General features: G+C 31.2%; 1 protein-coding gene across 8 annotated transcripts in view; it reads right to left on the reverse strand.

Moving 5' to 3' along the window:
* Positions 1 to 21,021, reverse strand: part of USP15 (ubiquitin specific peptidase 15) — a 158,238-nt gene that overhangs the window by 45,565 nt on the left and 91,652 nt on the right. For 5 of the 8 annotated variants that reach the window (XR_002770399.2, XM_003770826.4, XM_031940945.1 and 2 more), the window contains one exon: positions 19,412 to 19,556. Coding sequence is in view for 7 of the 8 variants with exons in the window: in XM_003770826.4 (XP_003770874.1) it covers positions 19,412 to 19,556 (145 nt within the window). In the remaining variant the exon portion in view is untranslated. Of the gene's footprint in view, positions 1 to 12,613; positions 12,943 to 17,927; positions 18,245 to 19,411; positions 19,557 to 19,815; positions 20,264 to 21,021 lie in introns of those variants that run through there. The other 3 variants (XM_031940947.1, XM_023504235.2, XM_031940948.1) reach the window with 3 other exon arrangements.

Genomic DNA, 21,021 nt, shown 5'->3' on the forward strand with positions numbered 1-21,021 from the left:
GTAGAATTAAAAATCTTGTAAAACAGAGACAAATAAATCCTGTCCTTTTACAGGATTATTTTGAGGATTAAATAAGAGACAGAATACATTAAAAAACTTTTTAAACTTAAAGCATCACAAATGTTAAACTATTATAATCAACATGAAAATAAAGTATTTTTGTCCTAGTATGTTAAAAACTATAATTCCATTATCTTAGAAATAGCAGTGAATAACTTGATTAGAATTCTAGTTATATACATTAACAGTCTCTCTCTCAAAAGCAATTTTGTGACCAGTTTAATTCAAGGTCATGAGTAAATTTGCTATCAGGTATGATTTGTATTTAAAACTCTCAAACTGTTCACTTTCCTACTCACACAAATACATTATTGACTGTCACAGATTTAACCAGACATCTAACAAAGTTATGTTCAGAATACTGATTATTCTAAGTCAGTGATGAAACTGGTAAATCCATAAATATATCGAATCTCTGATGGATCTGTGGTTTCATATGTGGGTACTGCTTCCATTGATAGAGAACACAACATATATTTTAGTGCAATACTCATCTGTCTTTCCATAAATCTATCCCAAGAGATAGAGCTTTTCCCTTGGGTTTTAAAGTATCTTGTGGATTACAATACACATATGGACTATTTATCTTTTATTCTTGATGCATTAAACTTAATTAAATTCACCAATTATTTATTAATATGTACTGAATAAAAAAGAATGATATACTCCTTGTTCCCAAAGGGCTTAACATCTTATTAGTGGAAACAAGTTCATATAAATTTGTTATGGGTGGGAGTGAGTGAAACATCGACAATCACAGAAAAGTCCTATTGTGAAAGATGTCATTTGAACTAAATCCTGAAGGGCATTTCAGTTGGAATGTAGAATTTATAAAATATTGGGAAATATAGATGGAAAAATAAATTGGAGATAGATTGTTAAGTACTTTACATGAAAAATAAATTATTTTTATTATTTTATCCTAGAGTTCAAATGGATCTACTAAGGATTTTTTTTTGGGAGGGGGGAGGGAAGTGACATGTTCAAGACTTGTGCATTAGAAATATTAATTTGGGAGATGAAAGGATAGATTGGAGAGACTTGAGATAGGAAGACCAATTACGAGACTATTATAATATGTTAGGGCCAATAAAACCAAATTAGGAACTGGGGCAACTAAACGAAGGTATTGACTTAAAAAAAAACACATTTTAAGATTTTCTATCTTCTATTACATTTTTATTTCTTTTGTGAAATACTTCCCAATTACTTATTAACTGGTTTGGCTGAATTTAGGAATATATATATATACCAACTAACATCTTATCTCCTTCACAAAATGAAAAAGTTTCCGTCTGAAAACTATTCTTGATGATTTAGAATGGCAGGTGATTACCAACTAGGAAAAGATAGATCATAATAAAATTATGACACTTAAAAAGCTAAATCTGTGAGCTCAAACTCTGTTCAGAATAGCTTAAGATGCTTGAGGTACTGGGCAATTTTGTGGAATGTTTCCTGAACTTCTATCAAAGAGAAGTTAAGGAAATGGTGAACAGGGAAGGACTTGCTCATACCAGGTGTATTTGTTCTAGTAGGAAGAATTTAGTGAGCTGAGCAGTTTGATGTAGAGAGCAGAGATTCTAATAGGAGAAGGGAGAGTCAGCTTATGGAATTCAAGGCAAAACTCACTGCATTTGTTTAGTCAAGGACTGAGCTGCTGTGGAGAGCTCTGGAGCAGAATATGAAAGATCAGCTCAGATGCAGCAGTGAGAGACCACATGGGAAAAGCCTCTGAGGTACTAGAGCACTTAGAGGAATCAGCTGTCTTGGCCATACATGTTCCCTGTATGTGTTCCTCAGTACCAGTGTATTTTAAGTTTATATTCACTCTTACCACTGTACTTGTGGAAGAATGAACCCTAGAGGTTTATGGGTAGAATAACTTACATTTTTACTTATTACTCTATCACCTTAGTAAATGACTTTGCTTTGAATAAGATGTGTTTACTAGTACACTTGGAGAGTTTTGTGATCTACAGTTTTATTAAAAGTATCTACAAAATATCTGAAGCCTGGGAGAAATAACCTCTTAGATATAGATTTGGAAGTGATTTGTACTGGAAAGAAAATAGAAACCATGTGAACTGGTCATATCAACAACAGAAAAAATATAAAAGGGGGGAGGAATCACAAAGACCTAGCAAATGTCAGATTGGCACCATCAAGAGTACAATGCTGGATAAAATCCAGGGAGAAGAGAATATTTAGGAAGAAAAAGTCATCAAGACTTTCAAATATTGCAGGGGTCAAAAAAGAAGAGGACTGGGGGAAAAAAAAAACAAAAAACTAGTGGATTTAATATTTTACAAGTTTTAGGTTTGTAAACCACCAACCAAAAAACATTTATTAAACTCTTACAATGTTACAGATGTTATACTTCCCTTTGTGCAACACTCAAGCATCTCCTATTCTCAAGAAATTTACATTCCAATGTAAACTTGAAAAGAACAGTTTAAGTGGCATTCTAGAGTTATATTACAAATTAAAAGGGGTTCACAAGAAAGTGTGAAAAAGCAGAGGCAATGAATGTAGACTCCTTTTTCTAAAAGAACGATGGGGAAAAAGAGAAATAATTTAGGACAATATCTTGAAGAATATGACACCTTGCTTTCCAATCATGCAAATTTTTAAAGTTTTTTAATGCCACTTTTCACACACAAATCATTACTGATAACATGTTGTAGTTTATATAAATGTACCATATATATTTCCATGATCCAAAGAGTCATCTGTATTTTTAAAAATTTCCTTTGTAATTAATTTATGAACTCATGAAGAACCACAGAATAATTGAAATAGGTATGAGCTTGTATGTCAATAAACATGGGTTCACTCAAAGTGCTACGAAATTTCCCCAAATCTCCTTAGCCTTTTTTTCTTTTAAGTCTCTCTCGTTTTAGTTTATTGTCCATTTGTCATATCCTTCTAAGATATAAGTATCAATATATTCATACAGGCAGGGTCCCAAACAGTTGCTCATTCACAGTATGGGCCATTATGCGAAATACTTTTCCTACCCTTTAGAAATGTTTTATTGATGCTTTCTCCCCCCCCCCCCCCATATCACTGTCATTTCCCAATTGCCCCATGCCCAAAAGTGCTCCCCTTATATATAAATCAGAACAGTCAAACAAAACAAAACATTGACTATGTCTGAAAATGGATGTCTAACTCTCTGTAGTTCAATAAACCAATTTGGCCAGAGGCAGAAACAATACACTTCATTATTTCTTGTAAATGATGACTCATCATTGCATTATGAAAATGAGTTTTAATAAAAAGGATCATTTTTAAGATTAATGATATTTTGTTATAAAAGTTATTGTTCTGAAAAAAATACTTTTTATTTGGATAGTAGACATAACACTGAAAAATAACAGCATGTATTTCTGTTGATGTATGCCTTAATGAATCATAAATCGAAGAATCATAAAACGAAGTTAGTCCTGCTGCTGCATCTCTCTGGGAATCTTGCACAATCTTAAGAAATGTGTACATGACATTTCATTTAAGGCAAGTTTTAAAGCTGTGGTTTTATCTATTGAATCAAATGTATTTTATGATTAACAACATAGGTTCTTGTATTCTCTATACTCTCAACTATGTGATTATGAAACAGTGGTTTTCTGTTATCTGTAAAAGTCATCCTGTTCCTTCTCTTATTTTTTTTAATCAAAGATTGCACAAATCATTTTCATAATGACTAACACACGAGAGAGTAAGCAAATGAGTTAGTAGTTGTTTGGCTTCTCAGCCATCTTTTGTAGGTAATAATGCTAAGACATATTCTTTGAAAGTTTACCCTCTTTGAGACGTCTTGGAATCTTATTGTTGAGCAGCTCAAAAAAACCTTGGTTTCTTCTAGGATAAGCTTTCTTTGTGCATCAGGTCTGCTACTTTCTGCTTCTTTACATAGCATTATTAAGCATTATACTAATAGACAACAATTATGTCAAAATTCCACTGTCATTTGATGAAGATATTGTGTTTTACACATGTAAAAGAAGGCTTCTAAGATGGAGATGTGAAGTCACATAGGAGCTGAAGTCTCTATTATTTACTCTTAAAAAGGATGTAAAAGTAGAAAATTTTACCCAAGTAATGGAATCTGCCTCTCCCTTTTCTCTTCCCCCTTCTCCCCCACCAAGAACGAAAAGTCAGTGATTCCAGGAGATAAGAATTCTTAGGAAAGTTAGAGAAGATTTTAAAAATTAGGCTCCCTGGAAACCATGACCAAACAAAAAATCTGGATATTATATTTCAAGAAATAAAAAGAAAACTTCAACCATATTTATAGGAATCAGAGGGTAAAGTGAAAATAGTGTAAATCAGTAAATTAGTAGTGTCAAGGAAAACAAATATCCCAAGTTCAAAATAAAAAACCCCCCACAATTAGCATCTATAAGACTATGCTAAATAATAAAGGAGATGAAAACTTGGAATATAATATTCCCAAAGGCAAATAGTCAAAGAAAAAAGAAAACTTATGCTGCAAAACTGTGTAATAATACAAGAGGGGGTAAAAAAGTACCTTGTAATACAACAGGAGATTTTCAAGAATTCTTAACAAAGATTAGAACATTAAGTAAAAACTATAAAACAAATTCAAGAGACAGGAGAAATTTAGAAGAGAAAATACATTTGAAGAAGTGGAAGGAATTAAATATTGACGATTTGCTTACATTTTAATAGGAGAAAAGAAAAATATCTATTCAGAATTCTACTGTTTTCAAGGGTCAAAGACAAATAGGGTTTGAGAGTAGGTTTTGTTCTATTTGGATGATCTTAAGAGAGAAAAGGAATACATTAGGGAAGATGTGAGTAAGAAGAGAAGAGGATTAACTACTTCTCAAAACTGGGGTACACAAAAGGAACAATCTGGAAGGATAGGCTGATTGGAGAAAACAAATGAAGAATATTACTTTTCCTCCCTGAACTGGACAAAATAAGGTTAAACAAGTGGATAAACTCACACAAACTAAACATATTAAAGTAGCAAACAAGTAGGGAAAGAAAAAAATTTAAGAGAGAAGAAAGAGTAAGGCAGGAATAGGAACAAGCAAAAAAAATTCCAAATTATAAAGATACATTATAAAGAAGGAATAAAAAGGAAAAAAGTCCTAAATTATAAGAACTAGTGATTTTGAGGTCTCAAGGTGAAGAGAAGACAGCATTAGGAAATGGGTCACTAAAATATGATATGAGTGTTACTTACATTCACTTTCTTTGTAAAATGCATGGGAAAAGAGGGGAAAAAAGTAAACAAGGATATGACAGAGCAAAATACATAATTAATAATCACAACCATGAACATGAATATCATCCATAAAATGGATAGTAGAATAGATAAAGTGAAATAACTATATTATTTACAATAATTGGTACTGAAAATAGCCAAAATTTATACAATACCTTAAGATTTATAAAATCTTAAACACATGTAATCTCCTTTGATCCTCAAATAATTGTGTAAAGTCGGTGATATTAGTATCCTCATTTTATCAATGAGGAAAATGAGGCTAAGAAAGGTTAAAGGGACTTTTTTTTTAGAGCCACATAATGAATACGTGAACAAGGGAGGGTTTGAACTCAGATGTTCTTTAATCTGAGTCCAACATACCAGATATTATATCACCTACCTACTTTATAAGAAAGACTTGAATAAAAATTCACAAAAAAGTAAAATGAAGAGCTGGATCTAAATTTACATCTCAAAAAAAAAAAAAAAGGCAGCAATTATGATTTCATATCTCACAGAAGACAACAGTAAAAAACAGACACGGTTCAAAAGAGATAAGCAAGGAAATTACAATTTGTTTTAGCAGAGACAATGAAAAAATACTATCATGTGTATATGTGTGAATGCCATGTGTATATGTGTTACACAGGCATGTAAGTATGCAATACACATATTCCATTCCCCCCCGCCCCAACACATACATACACCCATACAGAATGACATAAGTACTTTAAGGAAAAAATTCACCAAAGTATAGGGAAAACTAAGACAACAAAACTTTAACATTTGGGACCTTTCAGTATGTCCCTTTCAAACATAGACAAATCTAAACAGGAAATCAGAAGCTGAATGAAAGATTAGAAAATATAGCTATCATAGTTCTCTGAACATTAATAAATGGAAACAAAAGGAATATACATATTTCTTTATGCATGGCACTCTCATAAATCATTTATCAAGTGACAAAAATTCATAAAGAAATGCAGAAAAATATAAATATCAAATACATTACTTATTGACCACAATGCAAAAATGATAATCAACAAAGAACATGTGAAGAAAGGATTAAAACTTAAGTAAAGTAAATTAACTAATTCTAAAGAATTAGTGTGTAAAAGATTAAATCATAGAAAAATAGATAATTTCGTGGAAGAAAATGATAATAAGGCAAAAATATGAAAATTTTTGGCTTTTGGCTACTTAGGGGAAAATTTATCTGAGTATCTTTTTCAAAAAAAGGAGGAGAGATCCATCATCACCTGAACTTACAATAAAAAACAAACAAACAAAACTCCAGAAAAGCAACAAATCAAAATACTAATTAAACATCAAAGTAGAAATTCTGGTAATTAAAATACAAGACTACCAATACTAAAAATAAAAAGTCCATTAAACTGATAAAATAAAATTCTCACCAAATCAAAATAAGAAAAATAAGAAACAATTTTGCCCCTTATACAAACAAAATAAAACAAAACAAAACCCAACCCCAAAACAAAAAAGCCTCCATAAAACCCCCAACCCAATGAAAAGAAATATTTACAAAAATATAATATACCAAGATTAATAGATTAAATAACCTAGTATCAGAAAAATAAACTGAATAAAACTGTAAAGGCACTTTCTAAAGAAAAAAAAGGATATTCAAAAAGTAAATTATATCAAACATTCAAAATACAATGAATTCTAACATAGCTAATCGTTTATCACGTTCAGAAACTGTTTGCTATCTAAAACTTAGAACTAGTAATAATAGAAAGACTAGAGATCTTTCCACTAAAACAGTAAAGCCAGGGTGACAATTATAATCATTCTTATTTAATACCAGTTCAAGAAGTGCTAGTTTTAGCAAACAGACATGAAAATTAAGGGAGTAAATAAAGATAAGCAAAGAGCAAACAAAACAATCACCTTTTGCAGATGACATACTTTGTTTCGCGAACTAGAGAAACAGAATAAAAATCAAAACAAGTAATTGGAATAATTAATAATTTCAGTAAAGTAGTAGGATATGAATAAATACACAAAAGCCATCAACTTTATTGCATATAACATAAAATCCAGGAGCAAGAAATAAAAAAGCCATTAAAATAACTATTGCATGAATAAATTATGTATAAATTTTTTGTGAAAAGATTGATCAAGATACATGGCATTTATATGAAAAAAACTACCAAACAGTATCTGCAGAAATAAACATAAGCTCAAATAATTGGAGAAAGATTAATTGCTCATGGCTGGGGCATAAATAAAATAATAAAAATGGCAACGTGACCTAAAAATAATAAACAATGCAATATCTAAGTATCAAGGAATTACTTTAAAAAGTCAGAAAAAATTCATTTGGACAAAGAAAAGGTTAACAATCTCAAGAAGAATAGGAAATAAAAGGGGTCATAGCAGTACAACAGATCTTCAGTTATACTACAAAGTAACAATCATCAAAACTACTTGGTATTAGTTAAAATTATAAAAGTTGTTTTATCAACCAGATTAGGAATATAAGATTCAGAATAGAGTGACACAAAGATTGATAAAACCTAAGAAATCAATTAGGAAAAACTAGAAAGTATTCTGGAAGAAATTAAGTTTAGATCAACATATTTCATGCATTATGCCAAAATAATTTCCAAACTGATATATAACCTAGATATAATAGTTCATGTCATAAACAAATTAGTAGAGTACTTTTTTCAAGTATGAAAAGCAGAAGAGTTCTTCACCAAACAAGGGATAGAGAAGATCATAATATAGCAACTGATTACATAAAGTCGAAAAGCCTTTTCATATACAAAATCAATAGTCAGAATTTAAAGTGAAAGTTACTTAGGGGGAGAATCTGCAGAAATTCTTTTTTGAAAAGGGTTGATAACTAAAGGGAACTGAACAAAATAGAGAGGAACAAGAAAAATTTGCCAAAAGAAAAATGACGAAATGATTGAGCAGTTCTCAAAAGATGAAAGGCAAAACTGAAAACTGTATGAAAAAATGTGACAAATGATTAATAATAGGAGAAATGAAAAAACTCCTCTTGGGTTCTGTCCTACACCCAATCGCATCGAAAAAAATGACAAAAAGAGGAAAATGAACATTGTGAGGAGAGAATATGGGGAGAATAGGCACATCAAAATACTACACTACATTACTAAGGACCTACAAATTGTTCTAGCCAGTCATGAAAGTAATTAGGAAATATATCACCAAAGTGACTAAACTGTCCATAACCTTTTGAGACAGTAATCACTATGTATCTCAAAGAGATTAAAAAAGATAAAGCATCCATATGTACAAACATATATAAAACATCATTTCTTGTAGCAAAGAGCTGGAAACTAGGGAGGGTATGCCCCATCAAGTAGAGAATGTCAACAAATTATGGTATATGAATGCAATGAAATATTACTGCACCATAAGAAATGATGAAAGAGTCAGATCAGAGAAATCTGGAAAGAAATGTATGAAGGGATGAAGAGAAAAATGAGCAGACAACCAAGAAATTTATGTTTGTAACAATGTAAAGAAAAACTGTAAAGTAAAAACTCTGATCAATGCAATGATGAACCATATTTCTAGAAGACCAATAATGAACTAAGTTTTTCACCTCAACATTAGTGACTACGTACAGATATACAGAATGAGACATACAATTTTGAAACATGACCCTGATATACAGTTCTTCTGACTGGCTTTATTATTATTTTTTTTATTGGGGTGGAGGTGGAAAATTTGTGGGAAAGAGTTTTGAGAGGTTTTAGTCATAGTGACTCCAAAAAGGGAAAAGAACATCAGCAAGGACAACTTTGGAACTGTATTACTTTGTTGTACTCTAAGAAAAACCACCTAGCTGGTTTAACAATATAGGACAACTTTGGAACAGTGTTGGTTTGTTACACTTTAAAAAAACCCCCACCAAGTTGCACGTAATAGGGATGTACAGATTCTCTTTGTCTATTTATTTTGCATAACAAAATGTTTATATGTATTATTTTTGTTATATATAAACATCAAATATTATAAATATTATATTTATAAGTATGTAAATATATTTATGTACATAAACATATATAAATTTTAATCAACAAAAAAAGAAATGTTAAAGAATAAAATCTTATTTCAAGTTTATTTGTCTTCTTCCAACTTTTGTCAATTAAGTATTTTTAGAATGATTTGGCTAACAAGTTTTCTTATCAAGATATCCTCAGGTTTTCCCTTCCATTATTGTTTTATGAAGTGATACTATCTTTCATTTTCCCATCCTCCTGTATGCTGTTTTAAAAAATGAGCTTGTAGTTTGAGTCCACATTGCCCTTGGTCACTATATGTTTCTGTATAGCACGGAGATTGTTTTTTGCTAGCTGATTAATTTTCTGGCTCTTTAGGCCCCTTTGTTCTGGTGACTATTTTATATCAGTTAAATTTCTCTAGGATACAGTGATAATGAGAGCCAAAATATTTTTAGATATTTCTCATTTGTTTAGCGACAAAAGCTTGTTTAAATAGGATGGGTAGGAGGTGCTATAATTGAACACAGGGTCTTCATTTTGTGCATTCCTTTAATTTGGAATAGACTTTGACTTAGTCTATGATGATGCTAATTCTAAATGACTTCCACATGAAGAACCAAACATTTCTTGTCTATTAATAACGAGACAGAGAGATATATAGGTTAATAGGACAGCAATGGAGTAAGGGAGACCCTGGGGTTTCAAGTCCTACCTCAAATAAAGGACAAGCTAGGAGACCATGGTGAAGTCATTATTTCTCCATCCTTTGCCTAGGAGGGCAATTAAGACCACAGATTATAGCGTAGTTACCAATCTGTACTAACTGACTGGCAATTCTGTTTTTTGGTAAAATTTTGGGTAGTGCATTGTTCCATTGCTTTCCATCTACAAAAGAAAATATCAATGACTGAAAAGCAAGAGATTTGCACACAGTCTGATTTTAATTTCTTGATTCCATGCACATGGAATTCCAATACAATGTTTTAGCTGGTATCTTCCAATTCCATACTGAAGTCACCATATATGAAGTTGGATATCTGACAATTTAGAGGAGCCTGATTGCTTTTCATAGTATTTTTCTACTTTGCAAAAATAGTTAAAGAATAAAATCTTCATGTTTATTTGTCCTCTTCCCACTTTTGTCAATTAAATATTCTTAGAATGACTTGACTAATTGGTTTTCATATCAAGTTGTCCTCAGGTTTGCTTTTCCATTCTTGTTTTATGAGGTAATAGCACCTTTCATTGTCTCATGCAGTAAATGCATGAGTACACAGTCTACAATAATTGTTTTTGTGGCTTATATAATGCATTGAGGAAAGTTGACTAAAAGTGCTATGAAATTTTACTTCTCACTGCCTTTTTGGTGAACAAAGAAAAATTCCACTACTTTCCTTATATGACTGAGAATAATCCATGGACTATCCTTCCATTTTTTTTTTTTTTTTTTTTTGCTATTTATGTGTTCTGGTTACATTTAAAAAGCAAATATCAATACTGATGTAAGTGCTATTCTTTTAGAGCTAGGTCAATGATCTAGTTATTCAACAAAGTCTCATACAGAGTACCAAGAGTTAATGTTTGTGAATGACTTAAAAACTGATATAAAGTTCCTATATCTAATTTTCTGACATTTTGTCACTGTCATAACAAATATAACTCTTCTTTTCACAATGATAGCAGATTGCATTGCATCTTAAAGGATACCACAATGTATATTAAGGATAAATAAGGTATTCACTATATGTGCAAGCTCCTTATTGACAGGGACTTTCATCTTTTTCAATTTATATCACCAGGGTGTAGCTAGTTTTTGACACAGAATAAGTACTTAATACACAAAGACTAAAGGCTACCATTTATGTTTAGCTCAATTGTACACTATCACAGCCAAAGAACACCACATCTACTACAAGAGCTTCTGGATACTCAGTTGTGCAGTCCTAATTCAGGAGACACAATTTAACACTGGGACTGTACTCATGGATCTTTCTGCTTGGCAGAAATTTGTCTTCTACTGACATAACCCATAGGAACCGTATAGCAACACGAGAGGCAGCAGACTAATTCTGCACATACTAAAATATTTTAAGATTAAAAAAAAAAACTGCATGAAACTCTAAAATAAAAGAATAATTCATTTATTGTGAAAGGGAATTTGAAATAGAAATGAAATTCCCACAAAGAACATTTATGGCTTAACCTAACTTAATTCATGTATATAATTTGGACAATGATATTTTTTGAGACCTACATAGAGGTACATAGAGGCAAAATAAGCTTATTCAAATTAGTTGTACAACATACTCACTAGACATCAAGCATACTATATGCTGGATATGTGAGGAGGCAGTCTAAGGCTTCAAATCAAATGGAGATAACAATCATGCATGGGGGTGTAGCTTCCTTTCCTAAAGCTTAGTAAAAACAAAGCTACAAAAGCAATACAATGAAACAAGACTTTGAGACTGTAGACATATAGAAGTCAGAAGTCTGAATAGATAATTCTGTCTTTACAAAAAAAGATAGTGTATAGCTAAACAAAGAATACATCTGACACTTATTTAAAGTGCCTAAAAATGGTGAGAATGATCTTTTTAATAATATTATAAAAATCATTTTGAAAGATGATTTCAAATGTCAAGTTGTAACTCTTGGGAACTGTGGTTATCTCATTTTCATTTCCTGTTCTATTCCAAATGATTAATATGCTTCAAAGAAATGTACCAAGCAATATTATTATGTTATTTAAGAACATTCCCCATTCAATGTGGTCTAACAATGAGGCTTATAATTATTAATCCTCCTTTATTCTTTTGCTATGATATGCTTTTCTGAAATTAGTTCGAAAGAATCTGGCTCAATTTAATTTGCTTAAAAAGATTTTTTTTGGGGGGCTGATATTTATGTTTAGTTGCCACTCACTAAAGATTTCATCATCTGTCATTTAATTTCAATTATCATTAACAGGAAAATCACTCATACCTCTCCACTCATACCTCCCCCTAAAGGATCCAAATAAGAAAATCTTAAAAATTTCTGGCTGGTTGCAAAAAGGCCATTTAAATTTATTTTTTTTTCTAACAAATCTATATTTGGGAAAGATATAAAAGTAGATTAGAATTTTCCTGTATTTTGTCAGCATAGTTAAGGTTTCTATTTACAGGAAAATAGATACATACCATTATTAAGCCAACTATGCAATTCTTTAAAATATCTATTGTGATCTAATATTGATATATATATCACAATGAATTGAAACATTTTTATTAAGATACTGAAAAACCTAAAACTTCTAAAATGAAACAATAAAAGAACAAAACATAGCTGATAAGGCAAAAAAGTTCTTTTGGCTTGGGGAGAACAATATTAAGCAGATAAACATTACTGAAAGATTTCCTTTCTTAATTAAGGGGAAGAAAACAAGACTAGACTAAAAATATTTCTTCATGGGATTTATTTGTTTCTTATTATATCTTAAAACAGAGTCCTTTAGTAATAAAAGACATGTCATTACTATTGAAGTTCAATCTCCCCCGCACTACAGTTAGTCCACTGCTTCCAAAAATATTCTTCTAAGAGTCATCTAGGAATAATGTTGTCTTACTGCCAGATCAAGTCATTCACTTTACACTTCTGTGAAACAGAAATACCCAGAAGTCCAGTTATTAACATGAATATTTTAAATCTATTTTACTCAGCATTAACCCTAAGAAAATAATTTATTGATGATAGTTTCCCTCAAAATATATACCTAAAATAAGAGTTGTTTTAAAAATTTATGTCAGCACCCAGGAGTTTAGAGTGGCAGGATTTAAGTTTAACTATTTTTTGAAATATATTTCTTTGTAATAGGCCAGTGATTTTAGGTTGCTGTACTCTGCATTAAAAAAACAAACAAACAAAATCACACTACAGAGTTGGCAATTGTTTAATGTAGAGATTGAACTATAACAAATTATAAATTTTGCTTTTAACCCATAGCTAAACACTTCAAAGAATTCTAAAGTTTTCAACAATTTGGATTAAAACAAACAAACAAACAAACAAAAAGAACTCCACCAGATTGGAATGTGTTCTACTGATCCCTTAGTGTCTCATAGGGAAGTTTTTTCCCACTATTTAGAAGAAAGCAATATAAATAGTGTTTTTCGCATGGAAAACATATTTAGATTATGACTCTCTAAACTGATTTTGATTGCTAATGGCAGTTCTGATAGTATATAATTTACTCTCAAAGAAAGTCATATTTATCAAAATGATTAAAAATCAATAATAGTAATAGCACACCATACTTAGAATTCTAGATGATTGTAATTATTCTAAAATCTCAATTGTGACAACTTGTGTTAGAGGTGAGGATATGCTAAGCTGACAAACCTACTACTAGATGCTCCTATCTCCTCTATAGAAAAAAGCAATATAAATGGTGTTTTTTGCATGGAAAACATATTGCTTGATTTAAAGGAGTGTCCTAGTTATACCTTTTAGGCCCATTGTAGTCATGAAATAATTTTTAAAAAATGAAAATAGAAACTGTAAAAAAGCTTTTATTATAATCTTGCATTATAACTTCTCAGAAGTCATTTTCAAGGAAATTATCATGTTTGAAAAAAAAAAATATTTCCTCTGAAATACACCACACCAAATGCCTATTTACTTTCACTCCATTTTGGACCGATGTAAGTGATGTATTTATGAGAAGAGTTGTGGAAATATTATTGCTATTTATTAAAATATCATGCAAGAATCTGCAAATAATACCTATCAGTCTTTTGAGAGCTATAGTTCAATTTGAAACACAAATGTTTAAAAATCAAAAAAATCAAAAGCTACAAGAAAAGTAACTTTTAAAAAATAAAATATTTAAGTCTAAATTCTATTGAATTTAGAGAAATTCACAATATAAAATAACACAAAATTATTTAAAAATCACATTTACTCAAAATTTTTATCATGAGCAGATTTTATATCTGTAAAAAGGTATAGGATAATTTTATTTTAGATCACAAATCTTGTTGATAAGAATGGAATGTGGAGGTGGACATGATATTTTATAAAACCCTTGGGAGAAGTGACCCATCCATTTAGAATTTGTGACCAAAAAGAAGGAGGAAGTCTGGAATAGTTTGATATGTGCACCTTTAGTATGGAAAAGAAAATTTCAAAGGGTTCAAAGGATAGTATTACTACAAAATAAAATTCTTCAGGGAATATCAGTCTATTCATGAAGGATGGGCATCTTAAGAATGAAATATTGAAGACATTCAATTTAAAATAATGTAGACATACAGAGAATTGCTGTACTAACCAAAATTTCAAAAATACTGAAGGTACTAATAATGGATATAAAAGCAGATTTAAGGAGTGGAATAGTCTTGTAAGTATATATGACAAGAATGCAAAACTCAAAATGAACTAAGTCTGATAAAGAAAACTATGAATAATCTTTACTACTTACCCATTATCCTAAAAAAGGTGGGGAAGAAAAGCTATACTGGGGAAAAGAAAATGGGCAAAATAGGACTGAGTGGGGGTAGATGAGATGATTCTTGTAACAATGACACCGAGAAAGTAGCCACTCAAATTTTACTTTGTTTCTGCTTTTTCTACCAAGGAGAAAATCTTTAAATTGTAAAGAACAGGACAAAGATAGCTAGGAGATGTTGAAAAGTTGGTTATTGTTCCTGAAGTGAACCAAAAAAGGATCAAGGTACAATATGACTGATCAGATGATTTGGAAAGCTTTGTCATACAGCGGACACAAATAATCCATATGAAGACTTACAGTGGAGATAGCTCTACACATGTATATCTCATGTTTCTTTTATGCTACACAATTCTACGTTGCACATAGGGTATAGAGCATTCTTCGAGGTAGACATGCCATGCCATGCTGGGTGGTACAGTGCCAATGTCTTTCAAGTCTCACAAGTGATCCCAAAGTTCTTCAGAAACACATAGTCTCTTGTAGTGCTTTTTCCACACTTTGTGTAAGTTCTTTGTAAAATATTTTTTTTTTTTGGAAAATAAGGAGATAATAGGAAAGTATTTAGATGCCATTGATAAATTCAAATCACCTGGCACAGCTGAACTACATCCTAAAACACTGAAACATCCTAAAACATTTTATAGCAAATGTGATTACTGTGCCATTGTTAGAATAGTTATTGCAGGACCTAAGAGCAAATGTACTATTTTATAAAAAAAATAAACACAAAAAACTAGGAATATAATAGTCCAGAGAGCCTGACTTTGATGCCTGCAAAATTCTAGAATCTGCTGTTAAAGAGATAGTGAACATATAAAAAGGAAGTATTAATTCTAAACAATCAATGTATAGCTTCATCGAAAATAGGTCAGTTTAAAGGGCAGGTAGATGGGGTAGTGGATAGAGCACCAGCCCTGAAATCAGGAGGATCTGAGTTCAAATTTGGTCTCAGACACTTAACACTTCCTAGCTGTGTGATCCTGGACAAGTCACTTAACTCCAATTGCCTCAGAGGAAAAAAATAGGTCAGTCTAGACTACATATTTCATTTTCTGACCAATAAAGTTACTGACCTGTTAAATGAAGAAAATGATGTACATAAAATTTGCCCAAATTTTAGTTAATGTTTTGTAAAGTTTGAAATGTCATTTTTGTGGACAAGACTGGAGAAATACAAATCGGATAACTGCAGAATTATTTAGATTAGCAAATGGTTGAATGGCCAGATCCAAAAAAAGTCCTTCATGAATTAATATTAACTTGAAAAGAAGTTTTCCATGGAATGCTCCTGGGAACTATGCTAGGTCCTTTTGCTGTAGGATATTTTCCCAAAGATTTGGACAAAAACAAAAATGGCATATTTAACAAATTTCCAGTTAATGCAAAGTTGGGATAAACAGTTAATATTTTAGTCAGAATTTAAAAACATCTTGATATAACATTGGGCTGAATCTTAAAAAATGAAATTGAATAGGGTATAAGTAGAGAAACATATTTGGATTTGAATTCAAATTACCTGGGCTAGATAAACTAGGTCCTAAAACATTGAAAGTTGGGCAGCAGGTCTGAAAAAGAACTTTTTTTTTTTTTTTTAAAGTAGACTACAAGTTCAATGAGCCAAGATTTTGATACTGAAATCAAGAAAATTAATATGATCACAAACTGCTCTATGAAAGGCAGGAATTAAGGAGGTAACAGTCTCATTATATTCTATTATTCTTGCCACATACCATTTGAAGTATTGTGTTCAGTTCTAGATGCCATAGTTTAGAAAGGACAGTGATACAGTAGAGGGTACGCACTTGAAAGTAACTAAGATAGTGAAGAGCCTGAAAGTCAGATGATGTGAGGACCATTTGAAAGAAATGAAGATGTTAAACATAAAAAATAGGAGACTTAAGAGAGGAACCCTATATCTGTCTTCAAGTACTTGAAAGTCAATTGTGGAGAAGATGGATTAATCTTACTCTCTTTGCTGCAGAAGACAAGAGGAAACAGGAACAGTGGGCTGAAACTGCAAAGAATTTAGGTTTGATGTAATGAAGCTAATCCAAAGATGAATCAGGTTGCCTTGAAGGGGAGTTTCCCTCAACTGAGAGATCTCCAAGCAAAGGATGAAAGTGGGTTCAAGAGAGGTTGCCTGACTAGCTGGTCAGGGTTCTGTTCCAAACTTGAAAATTCCATGTTTCTATTTCAGATTTTCACTATCTATAAGTAGAATCTTCCTTCTAATAATCATGTTCCATGTATAATGGAATGGGATATATGGCAAATTTCTAAAATATAAAGAGATATGGTTAGAACTGCACATCTTTCATGCCCGGGGGGGCGGGAGAACACCTTTATAATCCCTCTAATTAATAAAACAAAAAGGGAGAACTCTCATACTCATATGAAGCTTCTCATCTTTTAAGTATACAACATTATTCACAATAAAGGTTTAGAAAAAGGTGAGATGAATCTATTTCTAGCCTGCTGACATAAAGCTCACTTAGTTGGACTACAAATATTTACAGACTGCCAACACTGAGAAATATTGCACCAAGTGAAGTTAACAAGAATCTTGGTCCCACTGAATGACAATTAGACTTAAGTGACTAAAAAACTAGGTTCTGATCTCCCAGCTACATACATTGCTGTGTGACTTTAGGAAAGTATGGCCTTACTGGGACTCAAGTGTCTTATATGTCTTATGGCAAAATACCAAACTCTCACTCTTAGCCCTCAGTTTGCTCTAAGTTATCACATAGGGTTGTGATAAAGATTCAATAAAATAGTGTGTAATATATGCAGACACTGTAAATATGTAAGCTACTGCTATGAAAACTGAAATGAGTATCATAATTTTACACAAAAATAACTTTTTAGGTCATTCTGATTTTCTGCGAACATCTTAAGATCTTATGAGAAAAGAAAAATAAATCACAATCCTAAAGACTGATTCATAAGTAATAGAAAATTCAACTTAACCATGAACAATAAATATAGTACTTTCCCAAACAGTTCAGATTTTAATATAATATAATATAATAAGACAAATCATTTTCTAAATTATAATAAATTTATATATAATAATAATAAAAAGACATTATATACTAATGAGTCTATGAAAAAAGAATTTATGATTTCTTCAATATGGGAATCAAATAAAATTCATAGATTACTGATGATTCAAGATTATGGTACTAGAAAAGGTTTTTTTTAGCAATATATGACATATACTATTAAAATCTTAGGTAAAATTATATAAAACAGTTTTTAAAAAAAATATTCGCTTATCATCTAGCATTTCCTTATACTTACTTCAAGCTGTGTGGTATCCTTTAGCTATGTAGTATATAAAACCTGGTACTGTAGTATCCACTGAAAAATCTTCCATCACTAATCTAAATTCCTATTTTCTCATTTCCAGTTTTCTCAGCTAGTTTTTGAGGGAGAGTAATCTGACTGGAGAAATTACATTAGGGTATCAAGGACAGATGCTTTAAACTCCCATAATTCAATTGGAAGATGGGATTTAAGTCCCATCTTTATAATTACTTATAAAATACTCATAAGCTTATAAATTTCATACCTTACATTCAAATCTTTTGATGCTTTTTTTTTGAGCTTAGATTAATATTATAAATTGAATTTAAGAGTTCATGTAAAGAAATTTAAAATATGGATTTAGAAAATTCTTAAAGAAAATACAATGCAGGGGCAGCTAGGTGGCGCAGTGGATAGAACACCAGTCTTGAAGTCAGGAAGGCCTGAGTTCAAATCTAGCCTCACACAACACTCCCTAGCTGTGTGACCCTGGGAAAGTCACTTAACCCCAATTAAGAAAGAAAGAAAGAAAAAAGAAAGAAAAGAAAGAGAGAGAGAGAGAGAGAGAACAAGAAAAACAGAAATACAACCCAAATTTCCAGAGAGAATATTATAGCAAATGTCAAAAGAAGAAACAATGCCTTTTTCGGGGTCAAGACTTAAGTTGCTCTTTACTACAACTTTAGATTGACAGATAGTACATACAGCCCACAGCAGGTGAAGCTAGAAAAAACATCACTAAAGGAATAAGAAAAAACACGGTTTCTCTTACAACATAAAATACTTGAAATTCTAGTTAAAATTTTCAAGCAAAGTGTTTTTTAATATGGTAATCAATAAATTACTCCCATTAAGAAATATTACTTAGCATTATTTTATTTTTATTGACATTGGTATTTGAAACACTTTAGTAGATATTTCCCCTTTGTCAATCTCTTCCTGTGAACATCTCTTTCATATCATTAAATGTTTTTTTTTAGTTAGAAAAGCAATTTTTAGGGTTTCTAAATATTTCTTAAACAAAACTCCAAAACTGTTTTTAGTATAAAGAGATGCACATACTTATTATTGAGGTTTTGTTTTCAGAAAACTAAATATTTTCTCCTTTTAAATGAATATCTGAATGAAAAATTCCTTAAGCTGCTACTAACAACCAATCACCTGCTTGTTTAAACCAAAGATGTGGCAATGATGTTGTGATACACATTCTAGAACACTGAATATAAATTTGAAAATTATTCCACTATTCAAAAAGTAGCGATTTCCAAGAAATACATTCATTTCATTTCAATTTGAAACACCTACCTGAATAGCTGAATTCATGAAACACGTATTTCCCAAGTTACTTAGGCCACATAGGCCAGGCTGTTCATTGTTTCTTCCTGGCTCTGAATAATCATAGTTCTTATAAGCAGTGTATGATGGGAGACAATAATTTGAATTTTTCACACTGGAAGAAAACAAAACATCCTTCATAATGCAGCCAATAAAGAATCCATGGATTGCTATAATACACATAAAGCACTTTTTATCACTTATGACATAAATGGTCCAGAGTTCAATTTTTTTTAAAAAAGCATTTAACTTAGATATTTCTAAGTTCTGAACCCCAGCCAAAATAAACCCACCACACATCCCTTGATCAGTCATCAAAAACACTGCATCATGTATCACATCAACCAATACAGACTACTACTGTATTTTTCTACCCTTGATTAACTGGAGCAGCTTCACAGCAAACTGCATTCTTCATTGCTCCATCAAATTTAAAACATTTAGATTTTAAACACCACCAGCAGCAATAGATCATCTCATTTATGTCTCTTTTGCATTCTGCTACCATAAGAGTAAGAACAGTAGAAAAGGGAAGGAAGAGTTGTGCTTTAGTTACAGGTGAGAGCTGAGATTTCCAAGGCCACTGTGACATCACTGGCCTGATGCATTGAAAATTCTATTTATAGTTTCTCTGCTAGGACAGCATAATCCAGCATTGAAATACAGAAAAAGCTTGTGGTGATCAGAAATGCACAAATGCTTCTAAGTACGTATACCCCCTACTAGTGAGACATAGTTTTTCTTTCCTTCAAGCTTGTTAGCTTGAGTTATGTAGTTTATGTGATTGGAAGACTGATTTTAGGCTAATTTGCTTAAAGGCATCCTTTTATTTTTTAACCTATTAATGCGTTAGAAAAAATCCAATTAATTAAAATATAAGTATACAAGGGAAAATAAAAAATTCCTATTTTTAAGAAGCAAAATATTCTTGTCTAAGATTCGATTTAACTTCTAATTATAATTATAAAATGTTCATGGTAGAAACTTTGTATATTGTTCAAGGCATTCCTGCAATTGTTCAATCTTTTTTCCACCTTAGAAAAAATCTGAGTAAGATTCACAAGGTCATCTGATTTAAAAGCAAGCATGCAGTATTATGAATGAATAATGAATTACAAATCTTATCATGTTAAAAAAATTAGTTAACATGTTTTGCAATCTATGGTGTTTTAATTTTAAAAAATCATGTCTGTAGCTGATAACCAAAATAGCAAAAATATTTTACATTTCCCTTTATTATTATTTTAAGAATTGAACTGAATTATATTGCTGTAAATTTTAGTTACCTACTGCCTAAACCTTCTTCTGCTTTCCCAAATAAGTTAACTCCAATAAATGAATGAATGAATGAAATCGTACAACCACCTAAGATTAGACACTTAGTGCAAATGATTCAAAATCTTGAAATATCTGGTGGGAAAAAATGAATTCTTCAAACGAAAGAGAAATAAAGAGAAGACTACAATGAAATTAAGTGATGGAAGGGTTATACCAATTGACCCTTAAAAAAATACCTTAAAAGCCACAAAAATAAAATTCAAATGTGCTTTTTTTCTGCAAATTATTACTCATTATAGGTT

The sequence above is a fragment of the Sarcophilus harrisii genome, chromosome 5, assembly GCF_902635505.1.
Source record: "Sarcophilus harrisii chromosome 5, mSarHar1.11, whole genome shotgun sequence".
NCBI classification, from domain to species: domain Eukaryota; kingdom Metazoa; phylum Chordata; class Mammalia; order Dasyuromorphia; family Dasyuridae; genus Sarcophilus; species Sarcophilus harrisii.